Raw genomic sequence first — 23,820 nt, forward strand, 5'->3', positions numbered from 1 at the left:
CAGGTACTGATTGATTATGGATTGTTGTTTTTTCTCACCTGTTTTACCTGTTACCTGGTTTGCTGTGTGACTGTGATCGGTTGTTTCCTGTCCATCCAGGCGCTGCCGGTCTCCCAGAATGCAACAGGGCTAAGCTCGCCTTCGTTAAGGTCACTTCTCTGGATCTTTGATGTGAAACATCTGATGGGCCTGAATCCTGCTGTGTGTTGGTTTTTTGTGTCTGTTGTGTGTGTCCTCTGGTCAGAGATGTTCGTCTCTATGGTATGTATGCGTCTCCATGGTAACCAGACAAATGGGCGGTGTTAGGGTTGGGTTGGGTCAGGGTTCAGTGAAAGGGAAAGGGAAAGTTATATACACATATAACCATTGTGGAAGGGTTATGCCTTGTGTACACCCAGAGCGACCTACGTTACCTGAGCGCCGGAAATCATTATTTCTCTATAGAGGGTGAGCGAACTGAGCGACCAGAGCGGATTCGCCAGGGGCGAAGAGAACTGAGCGGATTCCAGCAATTAAACTCAAGCTAACATTATGGTAATGAGCTTTGACGCGGTTCGGCGAAAACCAATGACAATCCACAGATTGTAGGGGTCAGCGGAAACAGACGTGTAAACTTTGGTTCCTAGTTCCTACGTATTTATTTAATTAATTTTAATGTAGAACATGCACGTGTATGTTGTTCAATGTTACTGATGTGAATTTTCTATAGATCTCAAAAATCCGAGTACAGCCTGGCATGCTTGCTGAAAATGATATAATATGTGTATGTACGATGAGTAAAGAACAGCGTTTGGTTAATGCTGATGGTGTTTTTTACGTGTTAAGTGCCTCCACCAGGTGGCAGTAATACTTCATATTAGACTCTTGCTTTTCCGAGACAACTATGACACTATGCTCGTCTTCTGAAGTGAAGAGCCAGTTGTTAAAGTCTTTTGTTTGAAGCAAGATCTCTTTCCTCCTTTGTTTTTTTTCGCGGGGGCCTTTAAAAATGGAACAGTCTAAATGTGACGTCACGAGCGAACAAAGCTACCAAAGCTACCAAAGCGAGTTCTCAAGCGAAGCTTCTCCAGCTACCTCCGCTACCAGGCAGCGTAGGTCGCTCTTGGTGTTCACGCAGCATTAGAGTGTGTGTTGGTTTTTTTGTGTCTGTTGTGTGTGACCTCTGGTCGGAGATGTTCGTCTCTATGGTATGTATGTGTTTCCATGGTAACCAGACAAATGGGCGGTTAGAGTTAGGTGTGAGTGAAACTGTGAGTTAGCAGTGATGTTGTGACTCCTTTCCATGTTCTCATTGGTGGACCCGTGATGTCGCTGATGTTTCACCCTTAAAGTTTATCCTTTGGTGTCTCAGAGACTCAGAGTGTTTGCTGTTAGGATTTATGACCTTTAAACTTTAAAGACCTAATTGTAAGTTTCTCTGTGAGATTAAAAGATAAATAAATAAAAAAGGTTCCCCTTAAAGCAGAGAGAGCTGCAGCTCAGAGAGCATCAGGAGTCCTCAGTGTCCTCAGCGTCCTTATCACAGCTGGAATGTTAACGACGTCCAAATGGGACCGAATCCCTCCGGAGATAAAGAGACCGAAATAAACCGAAGAGGCTGACAGGGTGCTGTTGATGTGCTGAGTGTACCACCTCCAGGGCCCGGTCCAACAGAACCTCCGGGGCCCGGTCCAACAGAACCTCTAAGGCCCGGTCCAACAGAACCTCCGGGGCCCGGTCCAACAGAACCTCCGGGGCCCGGTCCAACAGAACCTCTAAGGCCCGGTCCAACAGAACCTCCGGGGCCTGGTCCAACAGAACCTCTAAGGCCCGGTCCAACAGAACCTCCGGGGCCCGGTCCAACAGCTTGTTCAGAAGCCCCGGAGGGGCTCCAAGAGGAGCAGACGGGTCTGATCTGTGTCTGCCTGTGATGTCACTGACCTGAAGTGAATGTTGTGTGTAAATGAGAGATGTTTTTTATTTTTCATTTATTATATTCATGCATCAAGTGGAACAACTTGTATTGTGTATTAAATTAAATGATATTTATTTATATGGGAAAATGCATGGTGAAATGGTCATGTTTTGTTACACCAACCTGCAGGACTACAGGTGGAAATTAGCATTTCCTGCTATAACCTGGTACAAAGCATCTTTCCTCATGGTCAATGTTTATTGTACACTGTCCCTGTTCAAATAAAAACATACCATACCAAGTGGACCCACCGAGGATCCGGCTCCCAGCAGCTTCTGGAAGCTTCTTATCTGCCGTCCGTTATCGCCTGAGCTTCTATTCCTGTTTGCTTCCATCTTTGGTCAGCCGCCCTCTCCTCTCTCGCCTCACTCGCTCCCTCAGCAGCTATAAAACCCCGCGGGAACCGGCCTCCGTCTCCGTCTGCAGCATGGCGCCGAAGAAGGTGGAAGCCAAGAAGCCCGAGGCGAAGAAGGTGGAGGCGAAGAAGGAGGAGCCGCCTCCCCCGGCCAAGCCCGCCGAGCCGGAGCCCAAGCCGCCGGAGGTGGACCTGAAGAGCATCGTGGTGGAGTTCAGCGCCGACCAGGTGGAGGAGTTCCGGGACGCCTTCTCGCTGTTCGACGAGACGCCCACGGGCGAGATGAAGATCACCTACGCTCAGTGCGGCGACGTGATGCGGGCGCTGGGCCACAACCCGACCAACGAGGAGGTGCTGAAGCTGCTGGGGCGCCCCAAGCCCGAGGAGCTGCACGCCAAGCTGCTGGACTTCGACAGCTTCCTGCCGGCGCTGCAGCACGTGGCGCGCTCCAAGGAGCAGGGCACCTTCGAGGACTTCGTGGAGGGCCTGAGGGTCTTCGACAAGGAGGGCAACGGCACGGTGATGGGCGCCGAGCTGCGCCACGTGCTCGCCACGCTGGGCGAGAAGATGACCGAGAACGAGGTGGACCGCCTGATGATGGGCCAGGAGGACGCCAACGGACACATCAACTACACCGAGTTCGTCAAGCACATCCTGGCCGGGTAGATCTGCTGCTTAGGGTTCTGTTGGGTTCTGAATAAGTTTGTGCAATCTGTTGGTTTCCTTAGCTAGGAAATTGTTTCTGAATTGGCTCTATATGAACGAATTGGATTATTTTATGAATAATTATGATTACAATGAATTGAATTCCAATTGGCTTGAATTGGACTTACTATCTAAGTGCCTTGAGATGACATTTGTTGTATTTGGCGCTATAAAAATGAAATTGAATTGAATTGAATTGAATTCTGTTGGGTTCTGTTGGGTTCTGTAATAAAAGCACCTCAGTGTTCTCTCTGAAGTTTCATTCTTGCTCTGACACCAACAACATAAACTGATGCAGATTATTGATTTTACTGTTTCTCTACCGAACAAAGAAAATGTTAAAAATTTCACTGGAACAGAAAAATATCATTAAATAATAGGACAGAGTTAAAACCAGTTTTTATCAGCCAGTTTTATCAGTTTTATCAGGAGTTCTTCCCTTTAAAGATGTTTTAGCCATCACACCACAGAAGAAGACATGAAAAGAAACAAAACAAGTGAAGGTTAGAAATGATAAAAACGACAGGTGAGGAGCGAACAAACAACAAAGTGACTGATTATTCAGAGGAAACTTTTTGAAATTAAACAAAGGGAAGAAAACAAAGACCAAAGGAGCCTAAAATACATATACACACACTCTGCGGGAAGTTTAATGTCAGAATTAAATAAAAAGCATTAAAACAGGGTTTTCAGACACTAAAGTACTGTGTATATGAATGCCATCTCAGTTATCTGATGCACTGATAACAGAAACCTGCATTCTGACAGGGACAGGCACACTTCCTGTGTAGTACTTAAAAGAGCCACAGGGTGTCACTGTTTCACCTCACAGCAGCTCAGCTGCCTGAGCAGCTGATTGGGACGTCAGTCACATTAATGACTCTTTAAGACATTTAAATTTAGGGTTGTGTCAGACAAATACAACTAACTCAGATGTTTACCCTCAACCTCGCAGATGTGGTCATCCACATCAACCTGATGACATCATCATGGTGTGATGCTACACAACCTGATGACATCATCATGGTGTGATGGTTCCTGGGTCCAGACCTTTCTGCACTCAGTGGTTCGGTTAGTGCTTCTGAGGTGTGGCGGTTAACACCGCCGCCTCGCAGCAGAGGGTTACGGGTTTGAATCCCGGCTGGTTCTCCTTGTGCATGCATGTTAGGCTAATTGGTGACGCTAAATTGTCCCTAGGAGAGTCTCGTTTGTCTCTGTGTGGCCCTTTGATGGACTGGTGACCGGTCCAAGGTGTACCAATGACCGCTGGGATGGGCTCCAGCCCCCCCGCCCTGATTTGGATTAACCAGGTATAGAAAATGGACGGATGGATGGCTTCAGTTTGACTCCCTCTGGTGGCAGAAAAAGGGATTACAGAAAGTAGTTTTTCAGCCATTTATTTTACCACCTGGAGAACAAAGTGGTGGTGCAACGCTTTGGAACCTGTGATGCTTTGTTAAAACACATCTCAGCTGTTCACCTGCTGGCTTTAGTTTCCCTGTGAGGTGTGAAGATGGCTACAAATAAAACCACAGAGGAAGAAGCCGGAGGTTCAAATAAAACCACAGAGGAAGAAGCCGGAGGTTCAAATAAAACCACAGAGGAAGAAGCCGGAGGTTCAAATAAAACCACAGAGGAAGAAGCCGGAGGTACAAATAAAACCACAGAGGAAGAAGCCGGAGGTACAAATAAAACCACAGAGGAAGAAGCCGGAGGTTCAACACAGTTCTTTTTTAATGTAAAGCAGGCGCTCGATAATCTTCTGTTACAGTAACAAGTCAGTCGACTCTAATAACAAAACTTCATTAAATCTGTTGAAACTTTTTTTAAAATAACAAAAGCAAACAGTCGTGTGTTAAATGTTATAGCTTCCGGTCGGATGATTCTTCTTTGTGCATCTTAGGTGAAACAAAGAGCTTAGAACCGTAGATTAGATCAGATTATTCACATAGCAGTGACCAGTCGAAGCAGTCAACAACAACAAACATCTTCAGAGTTAATGCTGATTCCTGTTAGACGGTTAAACTTTATTAAATCTGACATATTCAAAGCTCCTCAGTTCTAACCTGACATCTGACTCATCAATAAAACTATACTCGTGTTATTTAGTGTGAGAATGTACAGAAAACAGCTGATCTGAGGGACACGAGCCTCCAACAAACTACATTTCCCATAATGCAACTGGGGCCTCTCAGCGGCTGGATGAAGGGCCAGCAGCCAGCCAATCAGAGACTCTGATCAGTTCGATCGATTCGTCCTCTAATTAACTCGATTTTCCTCTTCTCCTCACGATTGGCTGACAGATCTGCTCTGATTGGCTGGCTGTGAGGCCGTGTCTGTGCTGTGATTGGCCAGCTGGGCGTAAAGGCGGGACTTGAGGAATCGTGGGTAACTGTCCGTCTCCATGAGACTGAAGATCTGGTCCTGGGCTGGCTGAAAGGCGTTGGGACAAACGCCAAGACGCAGGCTCTGATTGGTCGACTGCCTCACGGACGAGTCCACGTTGACCTGTGACAGAGAGCAGCTGAGTCACATGACCAGATGTTGGACCAATCAGAGGACAGACTGATAGTTCTACCCACCTGTCTCGCAGCGTTGGTAGAGATGAACTCGTCATAGATTTTCATGGCACCGGCAGCCATCTTGCTGAAGGGGCGTGTCCTCCTGAATCTCTCCGCGGCCAACCAGAAGTCCAGGTTCTCCTCGCTGAACTCCGTCCTCAGGAAGTGACGGAACACCGTCAGACCATCTGACCAATCAGAACGAGAGGGAGAAAGACTGTAAGCCAATGGGGACAGACGGCACTCAGGCTCCTCCCCCATCGTCTGCCCATCGGTTCAAACAGGAACAACTTACCCTGATTGGTCAGCAGGGCGTCCAGAGACTCCGCCCATTTCAGCACCTCGTCCGTGGGCGGCCTGAAAACCAGAACAAACAAACCTCAGAACCAAACAGAACCAGCAGGAACCAGCAGGAACCAAACAGAACCAGCAGGAACCAAACAGAAGCAGCAAGAACCAATAAGAACCAAAATGAACCAAAAAGAACCAATAAGAACCAATAAGAACTATCAGGAACCGAACAGAACCAGCAGTAATCTGGACTGTGTGACCCAGGTTAGAACTGGTTTTGGTTCTGTTCAGAAAAGGTTGGAGGATTTTCGCACCTGTTGTTTCTGAGAACTTTCTCCAAAGTGTTGCCAGGAACATTTTTCCGTCTCTGCAGAAAAGTCAGGCGGCTCCGAACATCAGCAGCTCTGCAGAGGCATGAGAACCAATCAGAGAGAGAAAAGACAAAAAACAAACAAATAAACAAATAAACAAACAAAACCAAAGCAGATAAACAAAAATATAGACAAACATCAAAATAAACAAACAAAAAAGACAAAAACAGACAAACATCAAAATAAACCAACAAAAAAGACAAAAACAGACAAACATCAAAATAAACTACCAGACCAAAACAAACAAAGAGTGGGAATGTTTACGTACAAACTCTTTGTCATCTTCTTCCTCTGCTGACGTTTTCTGGACTCTCCGCCCTGAATAAACAACAACAACAACAACAACCATTACACAGAGTTATACCAGGTTCTGATGGTGTTTATGGATCTTTAAACCAGATATCTGGTTCTTGCTGGTCTGGACTTGTTCGGACAGAAGATTCTGTCAGTGAACCCTAAAATAAAGTTACGTTCAATTTTATGGATTAATTCGACAGTTTCTTTTTAAAGAAAGTGTTTTTTCTCTTGAACTCCCTCTGAGCTTCCGTAGTTTCGAAGCTTCTGCAGTAGCTGCCAAGCAGGAAGTATTTACAGGAAGTTGCACACCTGTACAGTCGATAAGCAGCTCGGAGATGATGTCTATCGACACTAATTAAACCTTTAATTGTACATTTTGTAAGACAGGCTTTAAAGTTTAAAGCTTTAAAGAAAGTGGGTGCGAACACGTCCTACCTTGGTGCCGTTGAGCAGCAGCAGCAGCTGGTGCAGAGACGCTCCTTCCCTGGTCAGGTGTTTCCTCAGGGTCTGAGGGGAAGGAGGGGAGGGGGCGGGGCCTGTGGAGGCGAGCTGGTGGATGGTGCTGTCTGACAGGAAGCGGGGGGATCGGGGTTCCTGCAGCAGGGAACCCTCAGAGAGCGAGCGGCGCAGGACTGATGGGTAATCAATCAGGTAATCAATCAGGTCATCAATCAGGTAATCAATCGGGTAATCAATCGGGTAATCAATCAGGTAATCAATCAGGTAATCAATCAGGTCATCAATCAGGTAATCAATCGGGTAATCAATCAGGTAATCAATCAGGTTTCATTGTAAACACAGTAAAGGTCAAAGGTCACACCTCTGACTTTATAAAGCTGGAACTGACCTGCAGGTCTGTGGCTGAAGGGGAACTCGGCTCCTCCTCCTTCCTCCTCATCATCACTCTCCTCCTCCTTCATGTTAAAGGGGCGTGGCCTCAGCAGGAGTCCCCGCCCCCCGACTCCGCCCACATTCTCTGAGGTTTCTGAGGCGCTCTCCCCCTCCCCCTGCTGCCGCTCCTCCACCTCCTCCTCCGGCCTGCTGCTGCTCCTCTCCTTCCAGACGGGACTCCTCAGAGGGGAGGATGGGGGAGGAAATAACTGAGGCAGGGAGGGGAGAGTCCTGGGGGGAGGTGAGGACGAAGAGGAGGTGGAGAAGGGGGAGTAAGGAGCAGGGGAGGGAGCTCTGCGGGGGTCACAGAGGGAGGAGTAAGGAGAGCAGGAACGGTAGAGGAGGCCGAAATCTGAGGGGAGGTCTGAGAGCTGAGGAAGGGGAGGAGGAGGAGGAGGAGGAGGAGGAGGAGGAGGAAGAGGAGGAGGAGGAGGAGGAAGAGGAGGAGGAGGAGGAGGAGGAGGAGGAGGAGGAAGAGGAGGAGGAGGAGGAGGAGGAGGAGGAGGAGGAGGAGGAGGAAGAGGAGGAGGAGGAGGAGGAGGAGGAGGAGGAGGAAGAGGAGGAGGAGGAGGAGGAGGAGGAGGAAGAGGAGGAGGAGGAGGAAGAGGAGGAGGAGGAGGAGGAGGAGGAGGAGGAGGAGGAAGAGGAGGAGGAGGAGGAGGAGGAAGAGGAGGAGGAGGAGGAGGAGGAGGAGGAGGAGGAGGAGGAAGAGGAGGAGGAGGAGGAGGAGGAGGAAGAGGAGGAAGAGGAGGAAGAGGAAGAAGAGGAGGAAGAGGAGGAGGAGGAGGAAGAGGAGGAGGAGGAGGAGGAGGAGGAGGAGGAAGAAGAAGAAGAAGAAGAGATAATCATGTTAATACTACTCACGCTGTTTTGTTTCAGTGTCCTCTTATAAGCAAAAGAGAATAATTAACTAGAACATTTCTGAAGAAATTTTGATGGGTTCCAATCTGCTGCCCGCCCTATCAACAAACCCTTTAGTTCAGTTGAAGTTGAGAGTCTCCTGTCACATATAAACTTTGAATGAGGTCTCTGTGATGTCGTATGGCTGAGTTATGAGAACTCCAAAATAGGGCAGTTTTTGGCATTTTTGGCTCGTTAAGTGCTTTCCAATCGATTTTTCCATTAAGACGGGTCTGCTGAAGACAGTGATGTGATTTTTATCAAGATCCTGTTTAAATATAGCTTTTATGGTACTTTCAAAATGGCCTCGTTAAGTGCTTTTCAATGCATTTTCCCATTGCATTGTGGGTATTTTCAAACTTCCCCTCACTATCAGTTTAAAGGAGAAAAGCAGATCAGATTTATAACATGAAGCTGTTATAACAGGGCAGCCATCTTGGCTCTGCCCTCATAAGCAGTCTTAGAACAGAGCAGGCTAACAAGGCGTTGCCCCGGTAACAGGAGCAGGCTAACAAGGCGTCGCCCCGGTAACAGGAGCAGGTGCGGCTCGTCTGTGTCTCTGACATGTACGCTCACTATGGCTTATTAAAATTAGACTATAATTTTGACTGCACTCGACTGTCTCGAACAAACGGTCGCTGTTCGAAAAGTAAAAGTCGTATCCGAATAATTCTTGAACTGTCAGCGCCCCAAGAGACAGCAGAAGCAGCGGTGTAATTTTCATTCGGCTACTATGTGGGGCTCGTTTTTTATGGCAGTTTTAAAATAATTTTTCACCTGAATTTTATGATTTTAGGCGTTTATAATGGGCGGAATGTCAGCTGGAGGGCCGAATCTCTGCACTCAGAGGCGATTTGTGAGGAATCTGTGAGGCAGAGCTCAATGAGTCTGACTTTGTGTGAAAGAGGATAAAAATGTCTACGGTTTGAAGTAAAATTTGTCCAGATCGGGCAGATATTTCAGATATGAGAGACATTTGTTCGAGGAATTGGTTCAGTATCGAATTTAGCGTGAGAAACAGAGTGGGAGAGACGCCTCAGCTGAGATGTAGTCTTCCTAAAACGTAAACTGCCGTTGTGTCAAATATGTATAATATATCAACAAACCCTTTAGTTCAGTTAAAGCCGAGAGTTTCCTGTCACATATAAACTTTGAATGAGGTCTGTGTCATGCTTTATGGCTGAGTTATAAGGCCTCTAAAATAGTGAAAATAGTAGTAAAATAGTAGTTTTTGGCAGTTGGCGCAGCCCTATTTTTGAATTGATTGGTTTCAGAGACCTGCACCAAACCTGAACCTAGTTTAACAAAACGTTGGAACTGAAGTTCTAAGAGAAGAAATCTGAAACTACCTGTACAGGTGGCAGTGCGAAAAAAACCACAGGAACAGCGCCCTACCTGGTGGCCATGTCCGGTCTCCGTGGCGACCAGCTGGAGTTGTATGTTGTCATGGAGACAGAGGCTGACCCGAACCTTCTGCTCGATGCTGAATGCCTCCAAACTGAAGAGACAGCGCCAGCAGGTCTGGGAACTCTGCAGGAAGTAGATCTGCAGCGGTTCTGATGTCACTGAAACAACAAGAGGCAGAGCCTTCAGTTATCAGGCCCCTCTCTGTGGAACCAGCTGCCAGTTTGGGAGGCAGAGCCTTCAGTTATCAGGCCCCTCTCTGTGGAACCAGCTGCCAGTTTGGGAGGCAGAGCCTTCAGTTATCAGGCCCCTCTCTGTGGGACCGGCTGCCAGTTTGGGAGGCAGAGCCTTCAGTTATCAGGCCCCTCTCTGTGGAACCAGCTGCCAGTTTGGGAGGCAGAGCCTTCAGTTATCAGGCCCCTCTCTGTGGAACCAGCTGCCAGTTTGGGAGGCAGAGCCTTCAGTTATCAGGCCCCTCTTTGTGGAACCAGCTGCCAGTTTGGGAGGCAGAGCCTTCAGTTATCAGGCTCCTCTCTGTGGAACCAGCTGCCAGTTTGGGAGGCAGAGCCTTCAGTTATCAGGCCCCTCTCTGAGGAACCAGCTGCCAGTTTGGGAGGCAGAGCCTTCAGTTATCAGGCCCCTCTCTGTGGAACCAGCTGCCAGTTTGGGAGGCAGAGCCTTCAGTTATCATGCCTCGTGCATGCTCAGGACGGGGGATTGGATCAGAGAGAAGTTTCAGTTAATCTGTTGGTTTCCTGAGCTGGAAACTTTAATTATCTCTGTATGAATTGGACTAAATTGTAATTTAATGAATTGGATTTGATTGATTATGATTGTATTAGAATAAATTGGACTGTAATTGACTTGAATTGGACTGTAGTGCCGTTAGATTTGTTGTGATTTCGTGCTTTGTAAATGAAACTGAACTGAACTTAATTTTCATGTGTATCTATGACTCAGTGGTTAGGGTGGTTTGTCCAGTAATTGGAAGGTTGGTGGTTCAATTCCCACTCTTGCCACTCAAAAATTGGTGAAACAACTGTAGGGGTGTCAGGCCACCTCCTTGCCCCGGGCGCAGTGCATGCTCCCTGGGTGGAGGTATCTCATCCCTGCCCTGACTGCAGCACACCTGGAAGCCACCTGTCCCAAACATTATGGAGCCTGTACACATCAGAACATGGAGGACAACAACAACAACAACAACTGGGTGGTACCCTCTCTGAGCTGCACGGTGTTCAGGTACAGCGGACTCTGTAGGACGTTACAGCGTCCGGCTTCGTCCTCTCTGGTGAACAGCAGCAGGTCGCTGTAGATAAGCACCGTCACCTGAAACACACACAGAAAAACCATTATCACAAAGAGAGCACACACTGAAAAAAACAACTCATAAGATTTACTTAAAAAACCCTCTGTAAGTATTTGCACTCAGATGATTTAAGTAATATTTAATGCTGCAATAGCAAGTAAATTTTACTCACCATAAAACATAACAGTTTTGAAGATATTAGGTAACATTTACTTAATTACATCTAAGTTTTAAGTTATATTTATTTAAACAGATGAAGTAAACTCTACTTGTTTTTCATAGGCAGGAACATCATTTTACTCAAAATTTTAAGTAAATTTTATATATCTGTAGTATTTGCTGTTATGAAGTAACACTTTCAGAGTAAAGTTTATGTAGTATTTCTAGGTTTATATACATACAACTATTAAATTGTATGAGGAAACCTCAGTAAAACGTACTCTTCCCCCATAATTCATGTGTTACGTTAATAAAATGTTTAATTTTACTTAAAGGATAAGACCGTTTTTTTTACATTTGGCCCTTGATTTCACATTATAGCATGATGTTCTCCTCACCCCTGCTTGTTGTTGAACATTTGGAGCTGTTCCGAAGATATTCGAGAGGCGTCTGGCTGCTCTCTTGAGATATTCGGCCATGAAACGGTTTCCTATGGGCAAGCTTATACAGGCACAAACTATGCTGTTTATAATTTATTAATTACTCTACACTAGCACTGATAACGTGGAGGTGCGTCGCTTAATTAAAAAAATCCGGGTTACTAATTTTGAATTTTAGCCGAATGAATAAATAGGCAGCAGGTCTGTGGGCTGTCTGTGGCAGTAGCACGAGGAGGACGTCAGTAACACCCACTTTACCACAAAAAAATCAAAATTACAACATCTTCGTTTGTTATTCCTGACCTGTTTGTAGCACCAACCTGACCTGCCTGCCTTGTTACCGGTTTTACCCATGTTCCTCGTCACCTTGAAGCTAAGTATTTATTCTATTTATTCCATGCCATGCCAAGTCTTTTGTTTGCCTTCTCAAAGTTAAGTTTTTGAATCCGGCTCTGCCGCGCTTTTTGTTTGAACTTTGTTTGTTTTTGTATAATAAATCCAGTTTTCCTTTTGAAAAAGTCCGCATCCGTGTCCTACCTTCACAGACAATTTTTGGAGGGAGATATTTGATTTATTAGAGAAAATATTTGCTTCTCGGCTGCCTAGGAACCCGCTGCTGGCCATCCTGGGTATCTATATATCTGCTGCATGTACTACTTACAGCAGCTAAGAAAGCAATAACCCTAAACTGGCTTAAAAAAGACCCCCCAACACTGGATACATGGCAGTCAGTAGTTTTTACATGATGGAAAAAATAACTTTAATCAGTAACTTCCCCCAGCATTCAGCTTCTGATGAGGTAACGCCACTAACAGAAGATCACATGACCTGAGGCCGTCCTCAGTTTGAGTCTAACTGACTTCTCATCTTCCCTTTTACCAAAACCCTGAAAGTGAAACGGGGCAGATTCCCAGAAGCAGCTCAGGACGATCCATTAGTGGAAACTGATCCTGGATCTGCTCTCTGAGGACCTTCAGATCCAGCAGAGAACAAACTCAATTATTTAAAACATCCCATTTTATTTCTGGATGTTCTGGGTTTGTTTTTTTAATGGTAACTGACTGGAGACGGAACCGGTTCTGCTTCCTGTTACCTGTCACGCCCATGGGACTATGTTTTAAGTTTTATGTTTTAGGTTACATTTTGGTTTCAGTTCATGTCTTAGATTTTGCCATGTTTTAGTTTCCCTTCACTCAGTTCATTCACTGCACCTGTTCATTCCCCACCAGCTGCACCCAGTCACTAATCACTCAGTCCCTGTCTTGTTGTCGGATCTTTTTGTTTGCTTTCCTTGCCTTTGTTGCTTCCCATGATGTTCGTCAAGCTAAGTATTTATTCATACCGTGCCATGCCCAGTTCTTTGTTTGTTTTGTTCACAGTTATGTTTTTGAATCCGGCTTTTAGTTTGAACCTTGTTTTTTGCTTAAATAAATCCAGTTTCCTTTTCTGAAAAAGTCTGCATCCGTGTCCGACCTTCACCATCCTCACCATCTTGACATTACCTTGATGGGCAGCAGGTCGGCTTGGTGTAGAATCATTTCCTCCGACATCAGCAGGGTTCTGTCCGGGCTGCAGAGATCCAGAGGCTGAAACAACAACACAGACACGTAAACAACTACTACAGGATTAAATAAACAACACAACTTTATTGTTTTTGCATTGAGTTTTTTTTCTTCCACAGATCACATTCATAAAACCATAAAACACGACCTAAAAAACATAAAGATATCAGGAGCTACAACTGGAGCATCTCGATTCTGCTGATCTGAACTCTCAGACAGGGGTCAGGGTTTGGGGGATGTTTGGGGGACTTTGGTGGATGTTTGGGGCATTTGGGGGGATGTTGGGGGACTTTGGGGGATGTTTGGGGGGATGTTGGGGGATGTTTGGGGGGATGATGGGGGATGTTTGGGGGGATGATGGGGGATGTAACAGGAAAGGAGGAGGATCACAGAGCTGGTTAATCCTGGACCTGGCTGCAGGAACAGCTCTAACAGCTCTATGCTCAGCTGTAAGACTATCCGGGCAGACAGAGACTGCAGACAGAGCGGTAACAGGAAAGGAGGAGGATCACAGAGCTAGTTAACAACAGATGCTGGGTTATTGGTTAGTGGTTATTTGTCCACATAAACAAAGAAGTTTGACGTATGATTCTGGATTCTGACCTGGACAAAGACGGGGAAGATGAGGGTTTTGGGTGCCAGGCTGACGTAGGTTCCGTATCCGGAGCAGGGGAGATGGGATTGGATGATGGTGCAGTTCTGGTAGTCGCCATAGTTACCAGGTGGGGCTGATGAGGAGGTTTTGGGGGACGGAGGGGGCAGGTTGGAGGCGTGGCCGGTGAACGATCGCCGCAATGAGCCGAGTCGAGGATTGTGAAGGAGGTTCTGAACTCTGCTGGGGTGAGTCTGAGACTGCCGATCTGGAGAACAAGTTGGATCAGTTTTTCATCAATGCCTTCAACGTATACTCAGAAAGGATAATAAAGAATAATCAGGGTGAGGGCGGTCGTACCGATAGTCCCGCTCTGGTCCTGGTAGACAGGCTGCAGCAGCTGGAACAGAACCAAGAACATTCAGTGTTATAGCAGAACTTTGCTGGATGCCATTCAGACAAAGGTTCTGATCAGACCGCTGCAGGTAGACCCGCCCCCCGGTTCTGATCAGACCGCTGCAGGTAGACCCGCCCCCCGGTTGACCCGCCCCCCGGTTCTGATCAGACCGCTGCAGGTAGACCCGTCCCCCGGTTCTGTTCCAGAGTTCTATCTGCATTCAGACTAAGGTTATTGATTCCCTCATGGCCTTGTTCAGGTAACACATGGTTCTGGCTCAGGTAAAAGGTTCTGGACCAGATGAATATAGGCTCGTTTCCACTATGCAGTCCAGTACGGGTCGGTTAAGTCCAGAGCGGTACCGTACTGTACCGTTCTGAACCGACCCGTTCTGAACCGACCTGTACCGTTCTGAACCGACCCGTACCGATCTGAACCGACCCGTACCGCTCTGAACCGACCCGGACCGATCTGAACCGACCCGTACCGTTCTGAACCAACCCGTTCTGAACCGACCCGAACCGATCTGAACCGACCCGTACCGATCTGAACCGACCCGGACCGATCTGAACCGACCCGTACCGCTCTGAACCGACCCGTTCTGAACCGACCCGTACCGATCTGAACCGACCCGTTCTGAACCGACCCGTACCGATCTGAACCGACCCGGACCGATCTGAACCGACCCGTTCTGAACCGACCCGTACCGATCTGAACCGACCCGGACCGATCTGAACCGACCCGTACCGTTCTGAACCAACCCGTTCTGAACCGACCCGTACCGATCTGAACCGACCCGGACCGATCTGAACCGACCCGTACCGTTCTGAACCAACCCGTTCTGAACCGACCCGTACCGATCTGAACCGACCCGTACCGTTCTGAACCGACCCGTACCGTTCTGAACCGACCCGTCCCGGGCTGCATAGTGGAAAAATGCCATCAGAGTTCTGTCTGATAAAGCGTTGGTTCCGTCCCACCATGAATATGCTGCAGGTTAACACACCTCTAAGCCCCGCCCCCTCTCACCTGCTCTCCTTGATTGACGGGTGACAGAATGATGTAATTGTCTCCGTTTGATGATGTCACACGGGTGCCCCTCAGAGTGGTGGCGGTGTGAGGTGAGTACACTTCCTGGTCTTCCTCCTCCTCCTCCTCCCTCTGCTCTTCTCTTTTATCCTTCCACAGAGCCCCCAAACCGGACCGGACCCCCAGCCCCGGACCCCACCGGCGGCCATGTTTACTGTGGGGGGGGTGGGACAGCAGTTTGCTGCCTGTGGTCTGGGAGACGGGGAGACATTATCGTAGCAGAAAGACGATGTAAACAAACAAGAACTTTTCTTAGAGACTCACCATGTTGTGAGCTGGTGGGCGGAGCAGAGTTTCACATCCCGACCCGACCTCGGGTAAACCTCTCCACACCACCAACACGATCTGAGAGGGGCAGCTCCTGAGGAGGCAAGGTCAACAACAGGAGTCATCAAGGTCAAACACCGGAGTCATCAAGGTCAACAACAAGAGTCATCAAGGTCAAACACCGGAGTCATCAAGGTCAAACACCGGAGTCATCAAGGTCAAACACCGGAGTCATCAAGGTCAACAACAAGAGTCATCAAGGTCAAACACCGGAGTCATCAAGGTCAAACACCGGAGTCATCAAGGTCAAACACCGGAGTCATCAAGGTCAACAACAGGAGTCATCAAGGTCAAACACCGGAGTCATCAAGGTCAACAACAGGAGTCATCAAGGTCAAACACCGGAGTCATCAAGGTCAAACACCGGAGTCATCAAGGTCAAACACCGGAGTCATCAAGGTCAACAACAGGAGTCATCAAGGTCAAACACCGGAGTCATCAAGGTCAAACACCGGAGTCATCAAGGTCAAACACCGGAGTCATCAAGGTCAAACACCGGAGTCATCAAGGTCAACAACAGGAGTCATCAAGGTCAAACACCGGAGTCATCAAGGTCAAACAACGGAGTCATCAAGGTCAAACACCGGAGTCATCAAGGTCAACAACAGGAGTCATCAAGGTCAAACACCGGAGTCATCAAGGTCAACAACAGGAGTCATCAAGGTCAAACACCGGAGTCATCAGGGTCAAACACCAGAGTCATCAAGGTCAAACACCGGAGTCATCAAGGTCAAACACCGGAGTCATCAAGGTCAAACACCAGAGTCATCAAGGTCAAACACCGGAGTCATCAAGGTCAACAACAGGAGTCATCAAGGTCAACAACAAGAGTCATCAGGGTCAAACACCGGAGTCATCAAGGTCAAACACCGGAGTCATCAGGGTCAAACACCAGAGTCATCAAGGTCAAACACCGGAGTCATCAAGGTCAACAACAGGAGTCATCAAGGTCAAACACCGGAGTCATCAAGGTCAAACACCGGAGTCATCAGGGTCAAACACCAGAGTCATCAAGGTCAAACACCGGAGTCATCAAGGTCAAACACCGGAGTCATCAAGGTCAAACACCGGAGTCATCAAGGTCAACAACAGGAGTCATCAAGGTCAAACACCGGAGTCATCAAGGTCAACAACAGGAGTCATCAAGGTCAAACACCGGAGTCATCAAGGTCAACAACAGGAGTCATCAAGGTCAAACACCGGAGTCATCAAGGTCAACAACAGGAGTCATCAAGGTCAAACACCGGAGTCATCAAGGTCAACAACAGGAGTCATCAAGGTCAAACACCGGAGTCATCAAGGTCAAACACTGGAGTCATCAAGGTCAAACACCGGAGTCATCAAGGTCAACAACAGGAGTCATCAAGGTCAAACACTGGAGTCATCAAGGTCAAACACCGGAGTCATCAAGGTCAACAACAGGAGTCATCAAGGTCAAACACCGGAGTCATCAAGGTCAAACACCGGAGTCATCAAGGTCAACAACAAGAGTCATCAAGGTCAAACACAGGAGTCATCAAGGTCAAACACAGGAGTCATCAAGTTAACAACAGGAGTCATCAAGGTCAAACACCGGAGTCATCAAGGTCAACAACAGGAGTCATCAAGGTCAAACACCGGAGTCATCAAGGTCAACAACAGGAGTCATCAAGGTCAACAAAAGGAGTCATCAAGGTCAAACACCGGAGTCATCAAGGTCAACAACAGGAGTCATCAAGGTCAACAACAGTCGGACCCTGGGGGGGCGGGGCTACCAGATCAGGGGAGGAGTCGGACTCTACGGGGGCGGGGCTACCCGATCAGGGGAGGAGTCGGACTCTACGGGGGCGGGGCTACCCGATCATGTGTGGAGTCGGACCCTGGGGGGCGGGGTTACCTGATGGTGTGGGCGAGGTCGACACATTTCCAGGTTTCTACAGAAAGTCCATTGAGCTGCAGGACTGAGTCTCCCTGGTGGAGTCCAGACTGGTACGCTGGACCACCTACAAACGGAGGAAATAATAACCAATAAATTAACCAATTAAATCAGCTGAGCAGTCACCTGATATTTACCAGGTGAAAAAGGCCAGTGGGTATGTGGGCAACTTCTTAATAATGTTTAAGGAGCCTTTTTATAAACAGCTTCACAGTTTTCTTTTCCAGCACTTGACTCTCTTGTTGACAGCACTATAGTTTCAATGCGTACAGCACTGGACAATGTTGCCCCTCTGAAAAGGAAGGTAATCAGTCTAATTTAGAAGAGTCTGAATTAGTCTGGAAAGATGGTTTAATAACGTATAAGAAAGCCCTTCGTAAAGCTAGAACTGCTTATTATTCATCGTTGGGTCCCATCTCTTCTATTGGATTGTATGTTTGACACTTTCTGATGGTATACAAATAAAACTGAACTGAAACGCTCGGCTCCTTTAACCAGCCGGCCAAAGCGGGGTCAGGATACAACAGCCCGTAAAACTGGTCTCCCAGTGACTGTAGACCCTGTGAAACATAAAGAGCACCCCCAGGACCAGGACCAGGACCCAGGACCAGGACAAGGACCTAGGACCAGGACCCAGGACCAGGACCAGGACCTAGGACCAGGACCTAGGACCAGGACCCAGGACCCAGGACTAGGACCTAGGACCAGGACCAGGACCCAGGACCAGGACAAGGACCTAGGACCAGGACCTAGGACCTAGGACCAGGACCCAGGACCTAGGACCAGGACCCAGGACTAGGACCAGGACCCAGGACCAGGACCCAGGACCATGCCCACCCACCACACACTCCAAAACCATCCAAATGTCTCATTTGAAACATTTAACTCAATGAGATGTCGGGCCTGTGAGTCCAACATCTCAGAGGACAGTTCTCATTAGTTTTATGGGGATAGAGCCAAAGCTAACAGAGTGTTTCTCACCTGGATCTATGGCCTGGACTCTGACGGGACAATCACAACAGATGGTGAATCCAAAACCATCTTTTCCACGCATGATGCTGACCTGCAGGAAACAGTTCAGAGTCAGAAACCGGGTGGGTATTCTCCTGCCCCCCACACACCAGAACCACTGAGACCAACAGTTCACTTCAACATAAACTCTCATTTGAATTCGTTTGAATGAAATTAATCTTTGATTTTAGTTTTATTTATTTGTTTTATTTCCCAACTGTTTTTTATTAGCCATGTATGAACTTAATGAGTTTGATTTGGTGGTATTTCAGGGACTGGACTGTAATTGGCTTGAATGGGACTGTATCTGATTTGGTGCTTTATAAATATAAAATAAATAAATACACTGAACTGAATACAGATAAAACTTTTATTTAATTTAAGGTGTCGGGTTCAGACGGGAGGCCTCCCTGGATCCTGGTCTCTGAGCTGTTTCCATGACTCTGCAAACAGCGAGGAAGGGTCGGCGTCCTGAGAGTTTTCTCTCAACAAAGGAAGGTCCCAGAGTTCAGACTGACAGGCTGAAATTAAAGTTTAAGATCCCAGAGTTCAGACTGACAGGCTGAAATTAAGGTTTAAGGTCCCAGAGTTCAGACTGACAGGCTGAAATGAAAGTTTAAGGTCCCAGAGTTCAGAATGACAGGCTGAAATTAAAGTTTAAGGTCCCAGAGTTCAGACTGACAGGCTGAAATTAAAACTCCAGCTGGGATGTGTTCAGGTGCTGAGGAAACGGGTGCTGAGGTGAAGGCATGAATGGGAAAGCGCTCAGTGTTTGTCTTTCCCTGCAGCTGAAAGAGCAGCTGCTACATCTGTTAGCCCGACCCGACAGGAGGTGGACCGACCGGCACCAGAACTCTGAGACTCTGGTGAAGGGCGACTGTTAAAAACACCTGCGGACCTCTTACATGTAAAACTATTTATGGTAAAACTTCTCCATCAGTTTATTTTTTTAAATTACTTTTTGCCTTGGTGGTAGGGGAAGAAAGGGGGAGAAAGAGGTAGGAAAGGGGAGAAAAACATGCAACAAAAGTCAGCAGGGTCAGATAGGGTTAGGGTTAACAGGGTTAGGGTTAACAGGGTTGGGGTTAACAGGGTTAGGGTTAACAGGGTTGGGGTTAACAGGGTTAGGGTAAGGGTAGGGTTAGGGTTAACAGGGTTAGGGTTAACAGGGTTAGGGTAGGGTTAGGGTTAACAGGGTTAGGGTTAACAGGGTTAGGGTTAGGGTACGGTTAGGGTTAGGGTTAACAGGGTTAACAGGGTTAGGGTAAGGGTAGGGTTAGGGTAGGGGGTAGGGTTAACGGTCAGGGTTAACAGGGTTAACAGGGTTAGGGTTAGGGTAGGGGGTAGGGTTAACAGGGTTAGGGTTAGGGTTAGGGTTAACAGGGTTAATAGGGTTAGGGTTAGGGTAGGGGGTAGGGTTAACGGTTAGGGTTAACAGGGTTAGGGTTAGGGTAGGGGGTAGGGTTAACAGGGTTAGGGTTAACAGGGTTAACAGGGTTAGGGTAGGGGGTAGGGTTAACAGGGTTAGGGTTAACAGGGTTAACAGGGTTAGGGTAGGGGGTAGGGTTAACAGGGTTAGGGTTAGGGTAGGGGGTAGGGTTAACAGGGTTAGGGTAAGGGTAGGGTTAGGGTAGGGGGTAGGGTTAACAGGGTTAGGGTAAGGGTAGGGTTAGGGTAGGGGGTAGGGTTAACAGGGTTAGGGTAAGGGTAGGGTTAGGGTAGGGGGTAGGGTTAACGGTCAGGGTTAACAGGGTTAACAGGGTTAGGGTTAGGGTAGGGGGTAGGGTTAACAGGGTTAGGGTTAGGGTTAGGGTTAACAGGGTTAATAGGGTTAGGGTTAGGGTAGGGGGTAGGGTTAACGGTTAGGGTTAACAGGGTTAGGGTTAGGGTAGGGGGTAGGGTTAACAGGGTTAGGGTTAACAGGGTTAACAGGGTTAGGGTAGGGGGTAGGGTTAACAGGGTTAGGGTTAACAGGGTTAACAGGGTTAGGGTAGGGGGTAGGGTTAACAGGGTTAGGGTTAGGGTAGGGGGTAGGGTTAACAGGGTAAGGGTTAACAGTGTTAACAGGGGACGGGCTTCTTACTGCTCGCCCATCGAGTTGCTTCAAACTATATTTCCTCTTAGTCTTTGTCATAGTTCCAGTATATTTATGTCCTCACAGAGATAGCAGAAAGTGGAACATGATAATATACATGTCTGCTCTCAGGAATGTGACAGTTCTGACTCCACACAGGTGGGGCCCAGGTTTAAATCTGCTGTTTGCCTGTTTTCCCTCAGTTTAGTCTGAAAGGCAGCGTCCTGATGTACCTCCCAGGACTGCAGGGAGCATCGACCGACCGTCTCACACACACCAGCAGCTTATTAAAGATTTATAACACACACAGAGGAAACTCTGGAGGTTTTGCCAGGAAATGACAATCAGGCAGCGGTGACATCACACCTCACAGCCAATCAGAGCAGGCGGCTGTTTCCTGCTGTTTGTGTTTCCTCATTATCTGCAGAACTCTTCCCACCAGAGTCCATTAAAAAAGTCTCTGATTTAGTGGCCCCACAGGCTGAGATGTCACAAACGGACTCTACTCTACAACTTCCCTGGGTCCCGAGGTTCTGAAACCTGTTCAGAACCCGCTCAGAACAGAACCTACTGCGGCACAAACACCCCAAATCAATCAGTCTGATCAGAATTATGGATAAGCAGAGACTCTCAGACCTGTGGAAGGTTCTGTCCGATGCAGACGCGACACAGGCGGTGGATGGTGTGCATGCCAGCGAATCAGGTGCTCGGTATCAGTTCAGGTGCTCGGTTCAGGTCCCGGTGAACCACGCGTCCATTTGATCCTCCGTTGCAGCTGAACTAGAATCAGGACCAGGGACAGGCCGGGTCCAGACTCACAGAGCTAAAAACTGGGTCCAACAGACCAACCCAGGTCCAGGTTCAGAGAATAAAAACCAGGTCTGATCCAGTCCGTTGGGTCCAGGAGAACCAGAGCGAGCGGCGTTCTGGACGCTCGGCGGTGGACTGGATGTGTGTGTGGGAACCAGCAGAAACAGGATAATGGGAGGAAACACACACACACTCAGACACACGAAAACAAAAACAGTGGATGTGTCGCTGCGATAAGACACACACTTCCTGAACACACACACACTCTGTCCTAACATCGCTGTGAGGACCAAACACTCGCAGCAGGTTCCCAGGACCCGGTTCTGACCCCCAACCCTGAAACCGGGTTCTGACCCCCAACCGTGAAACCGGGTTCTGACCCAAACCCTGAAACCGGGTTCTGACCCCAACCCTGAAACCGGGTTCTGACCCCCAACCCTGAAACCGGGTTCTGACCCAAACCCTGAAACCGGGTTCTGACCCAAACCCTGAAACCGGGTTCTGACCCCAACCGTGAAACCGGGTTCTGACCCCCAAACCCTGAAACCGGGTTCTGACCCCAACCCTGAAACCGGGTTCAGACCCAAACCCTGAAACCGGGTTCTGACCCCCAAACCCTGAAACCGGGTTCTGACCCCCAAACCCTGAAACCGGATTCTGACCCCCAACCCTGAAACCGGGTTCTGACCCCCAACCCTGAAACCGGGTTCAGACCCAAACCCTGAAACCGGGTTCAGACCCAAACCCTGAAACCGGGTTCTGACCCCAACCCTGAAACCGGGTTCTGATCCCCAAACCCTGAAACCGGGTTCAGACCCAAACCCTGAAACCGGGTTCAGACCCAAACCCTGAAACCGGGTTCTGACCCCCAAACCCTGAAACCGGGTTCTGACCCCCAATCCTGAAACCGGGTTCAGACCCAAACCCTGAAACCGGGTTCTGACCCCAACCCTGAAACCGGGTTCTGACCCCCAAACCCTGAAACCGGGTTCAGACCCAAACCCTGAAACCGGGTTCTGACCCCAACCCTGAAACCGGGTTCTGATCCCCAAACCCTGAAACCGGGTTCTGACCCCCAAACCCTGAAACCGGGTTCTGACCCCCAATCCTGAAACCGGGTTCAGACCCAAACCCTGAAACCGGGTTCAGACCCAAACCCTGAAACCGGGTTCTGACCCCCAATCCTGAAACCGGGTTCAGACCCAAACCCTGAAACCGGGTTCAGACCCAAACCCTGAAACCGGGTTCTGACCCCAACCCTGAAACCGGGTTCTGACCCCAACCCTGAAACCGGGTTCTGACCCCCAAACCCTGAAACCGGGTTCTGACCCCCAACCCTGAAACCGGGTTCTGACCCCAACCCTGAAACCGGGTTCTGTACCCCAAACCCTGAAACCGGGTTCTGACCCCCAAACCCTGAAACCGGGTTCAGACCCAAACCCTGAAACCGGGTTCTGACCCCCAACCCTGAAACCGGGTTCTGACCCCAAACCCTGAAACCGGGTTCTGACCCCAACCCTGAAACCCAGTTCTGACCCCCAACCCTGAAACCGGGTTCAGACCCAAACCCTGAAACCGGGTTCTGACCCCAACCCTGAAACCGGGTTCAGACCCAAACCCTGAAACCGGGTTCTGACCCCCAACCCTGAAACCGGGTTCAGACCCAAACCCTGAAACCGGGTTCTGACCCCAACCCTGAAACCGGGTTCTGACCCCCAACCCTGAAACCGGGTTCTGACCCCCAAACCCTGAAACCGGGTGTCATTCCTCTCATTGTGGGTTTAAAATCAAGTACCAGACAAAAAGACAAAAGATCTGATGGACTGCTGTTTGGACTTTTTGTGCCTGGTTCGATTCTCTGGTTTTGATTGTCTGGTTCTGATTCTCTGGTTTTGATTGTCTGGTTCTGATTCTCTGGTTTTGATTGTCTGGTTCTGATTGTCTGGTTTTGATTGTCTGGTTTTGATTGTCTGGTTCTGATTCTCTGGTTCTGATTGTCTGGTTCTGATTCTCTGGTTCTGATTGTCTGGTTCTGATTCTCTGGTTCTGATTCTCAGGTTCTGATTCTCTGGTTCTGATTGTCTGGTTCTGATTCTCTGGTTTTGATTGTCTGGTTCTGATTCTCTGGTTTTGATTGTCTGGTTCTGATTCTCTGGTTCTGATTGTCTGGTTCTGATTGTCTGGTTCTGATTCTCTGGTTCTGATTGTCTGGTTCTGATTGTCTGGTTCTGATTGTCTGGTTCTGATTCTCTGGTTTTGATTGTCTGGTTCTGATTGTCTGGTTCTGATTGTCTGGTTCTGATCCTCTGGTTCTGATTGTCTGGTTCTGATCCTCTGGTTCTGATTCTCTGGTTCTGATTCTCTGGTTCTGATTCTCTGGTTCTGATTCTTTGAACCAGGTCCATCTGA

At 48.3% G+C, this 23,820-nt stretch overlaps 1 protein-coding gene and 1 pseudogene across 1 annotated transcript in view; one reads left to right on the forward strand and one right to left on the reverse strand.

Moving 5' to 3' along the window:
- Positions 1-2,360: 2,360 nt before the first annotated feature.
- Positions 2,361-3,262, forward strand: LOC142381758 (myosin light chain 4 pseudogene; annotated as a pseudogene).
- Positions 3,263-4,734: 1,472 nt separating this feature from the next.
- Positions 4,735-23,820, reverse strand: part of LOC142382696 (uncharacterized) — an 85,240-nt gene continuing 66,154 nt past the window's right edge. Inside the window, exons 14-29 of the mRNA XM_075468818.1 lie at positions 18,498-18,579; positions 17,478-17,583; positions 15,539-15,635; positions 15,215-15,466; positions 14,149-14,188; positions 13,800-14,056; positions 13,137-13,220; positions 10,944-11,055; positions 9,721-9,890; positions 7,382-7,796; positions 6,970-7,166; positions 6,506-6,555; positions 6,181-6,270; positions 5,871-5,932; positions 5,597-5,763; positions 4,735-5,522 (exon numbers count right to left, since the gene is read on the reverse strand). Coding sequence (XP_075324933.1) covers positions 5,301-5,522; positions 5,597-5,763; positions 5,871-5,932; positions 6,181-6,270; positions 6,506-6,555; positions 6,970-7,166; positions 7,382-7,796; positions 9,721-9,890; positions 10,944-11,055; positions 13,137-13,220; positions 13,800-14,056; positions 14,149-14,188; positions 15,215-15,466; positions 15,539-15,635; positions 17,478-17,583; positions 18,498-18,579 — 2,403 coding nt within the window. The 3' untranslated portion in view covers positions 4,735-5,300. The remainder of the gene's footprint in view (positions 5,523-5,596; positions 5,764-5,870; positions 5,933-6,180; positions 6,271-6,505; positions 6,556-6,969; positions 7,167-7,381; positions 7,797-9,720; positions 9,891-10,943; positions 11,056-13,136; positions 13,221-13,799; positions 14,057-14,148; positions 14,189-15,214; positions 15,467-15,538; positions 15,636-17,477; positions 17,584-18,497; positions 18,580-23,820) is intronic.

This window comes from Odontesthes bonariensis, chromosome 6 (genome assembly GCF_027942865.1).
Source record: "Odontesthes bonariensis isolate fOdoBon6 chromosome 6, fOdoBon6.hap1, whole genome shotgun sequence".
NCBI classification, from domain to species: Eukaryota; Metazoa; Chordata; class Actinopteri; order Atheriniformes; family Atherinopsidae; genus Odontesthes; species Odontesthes bonariensis.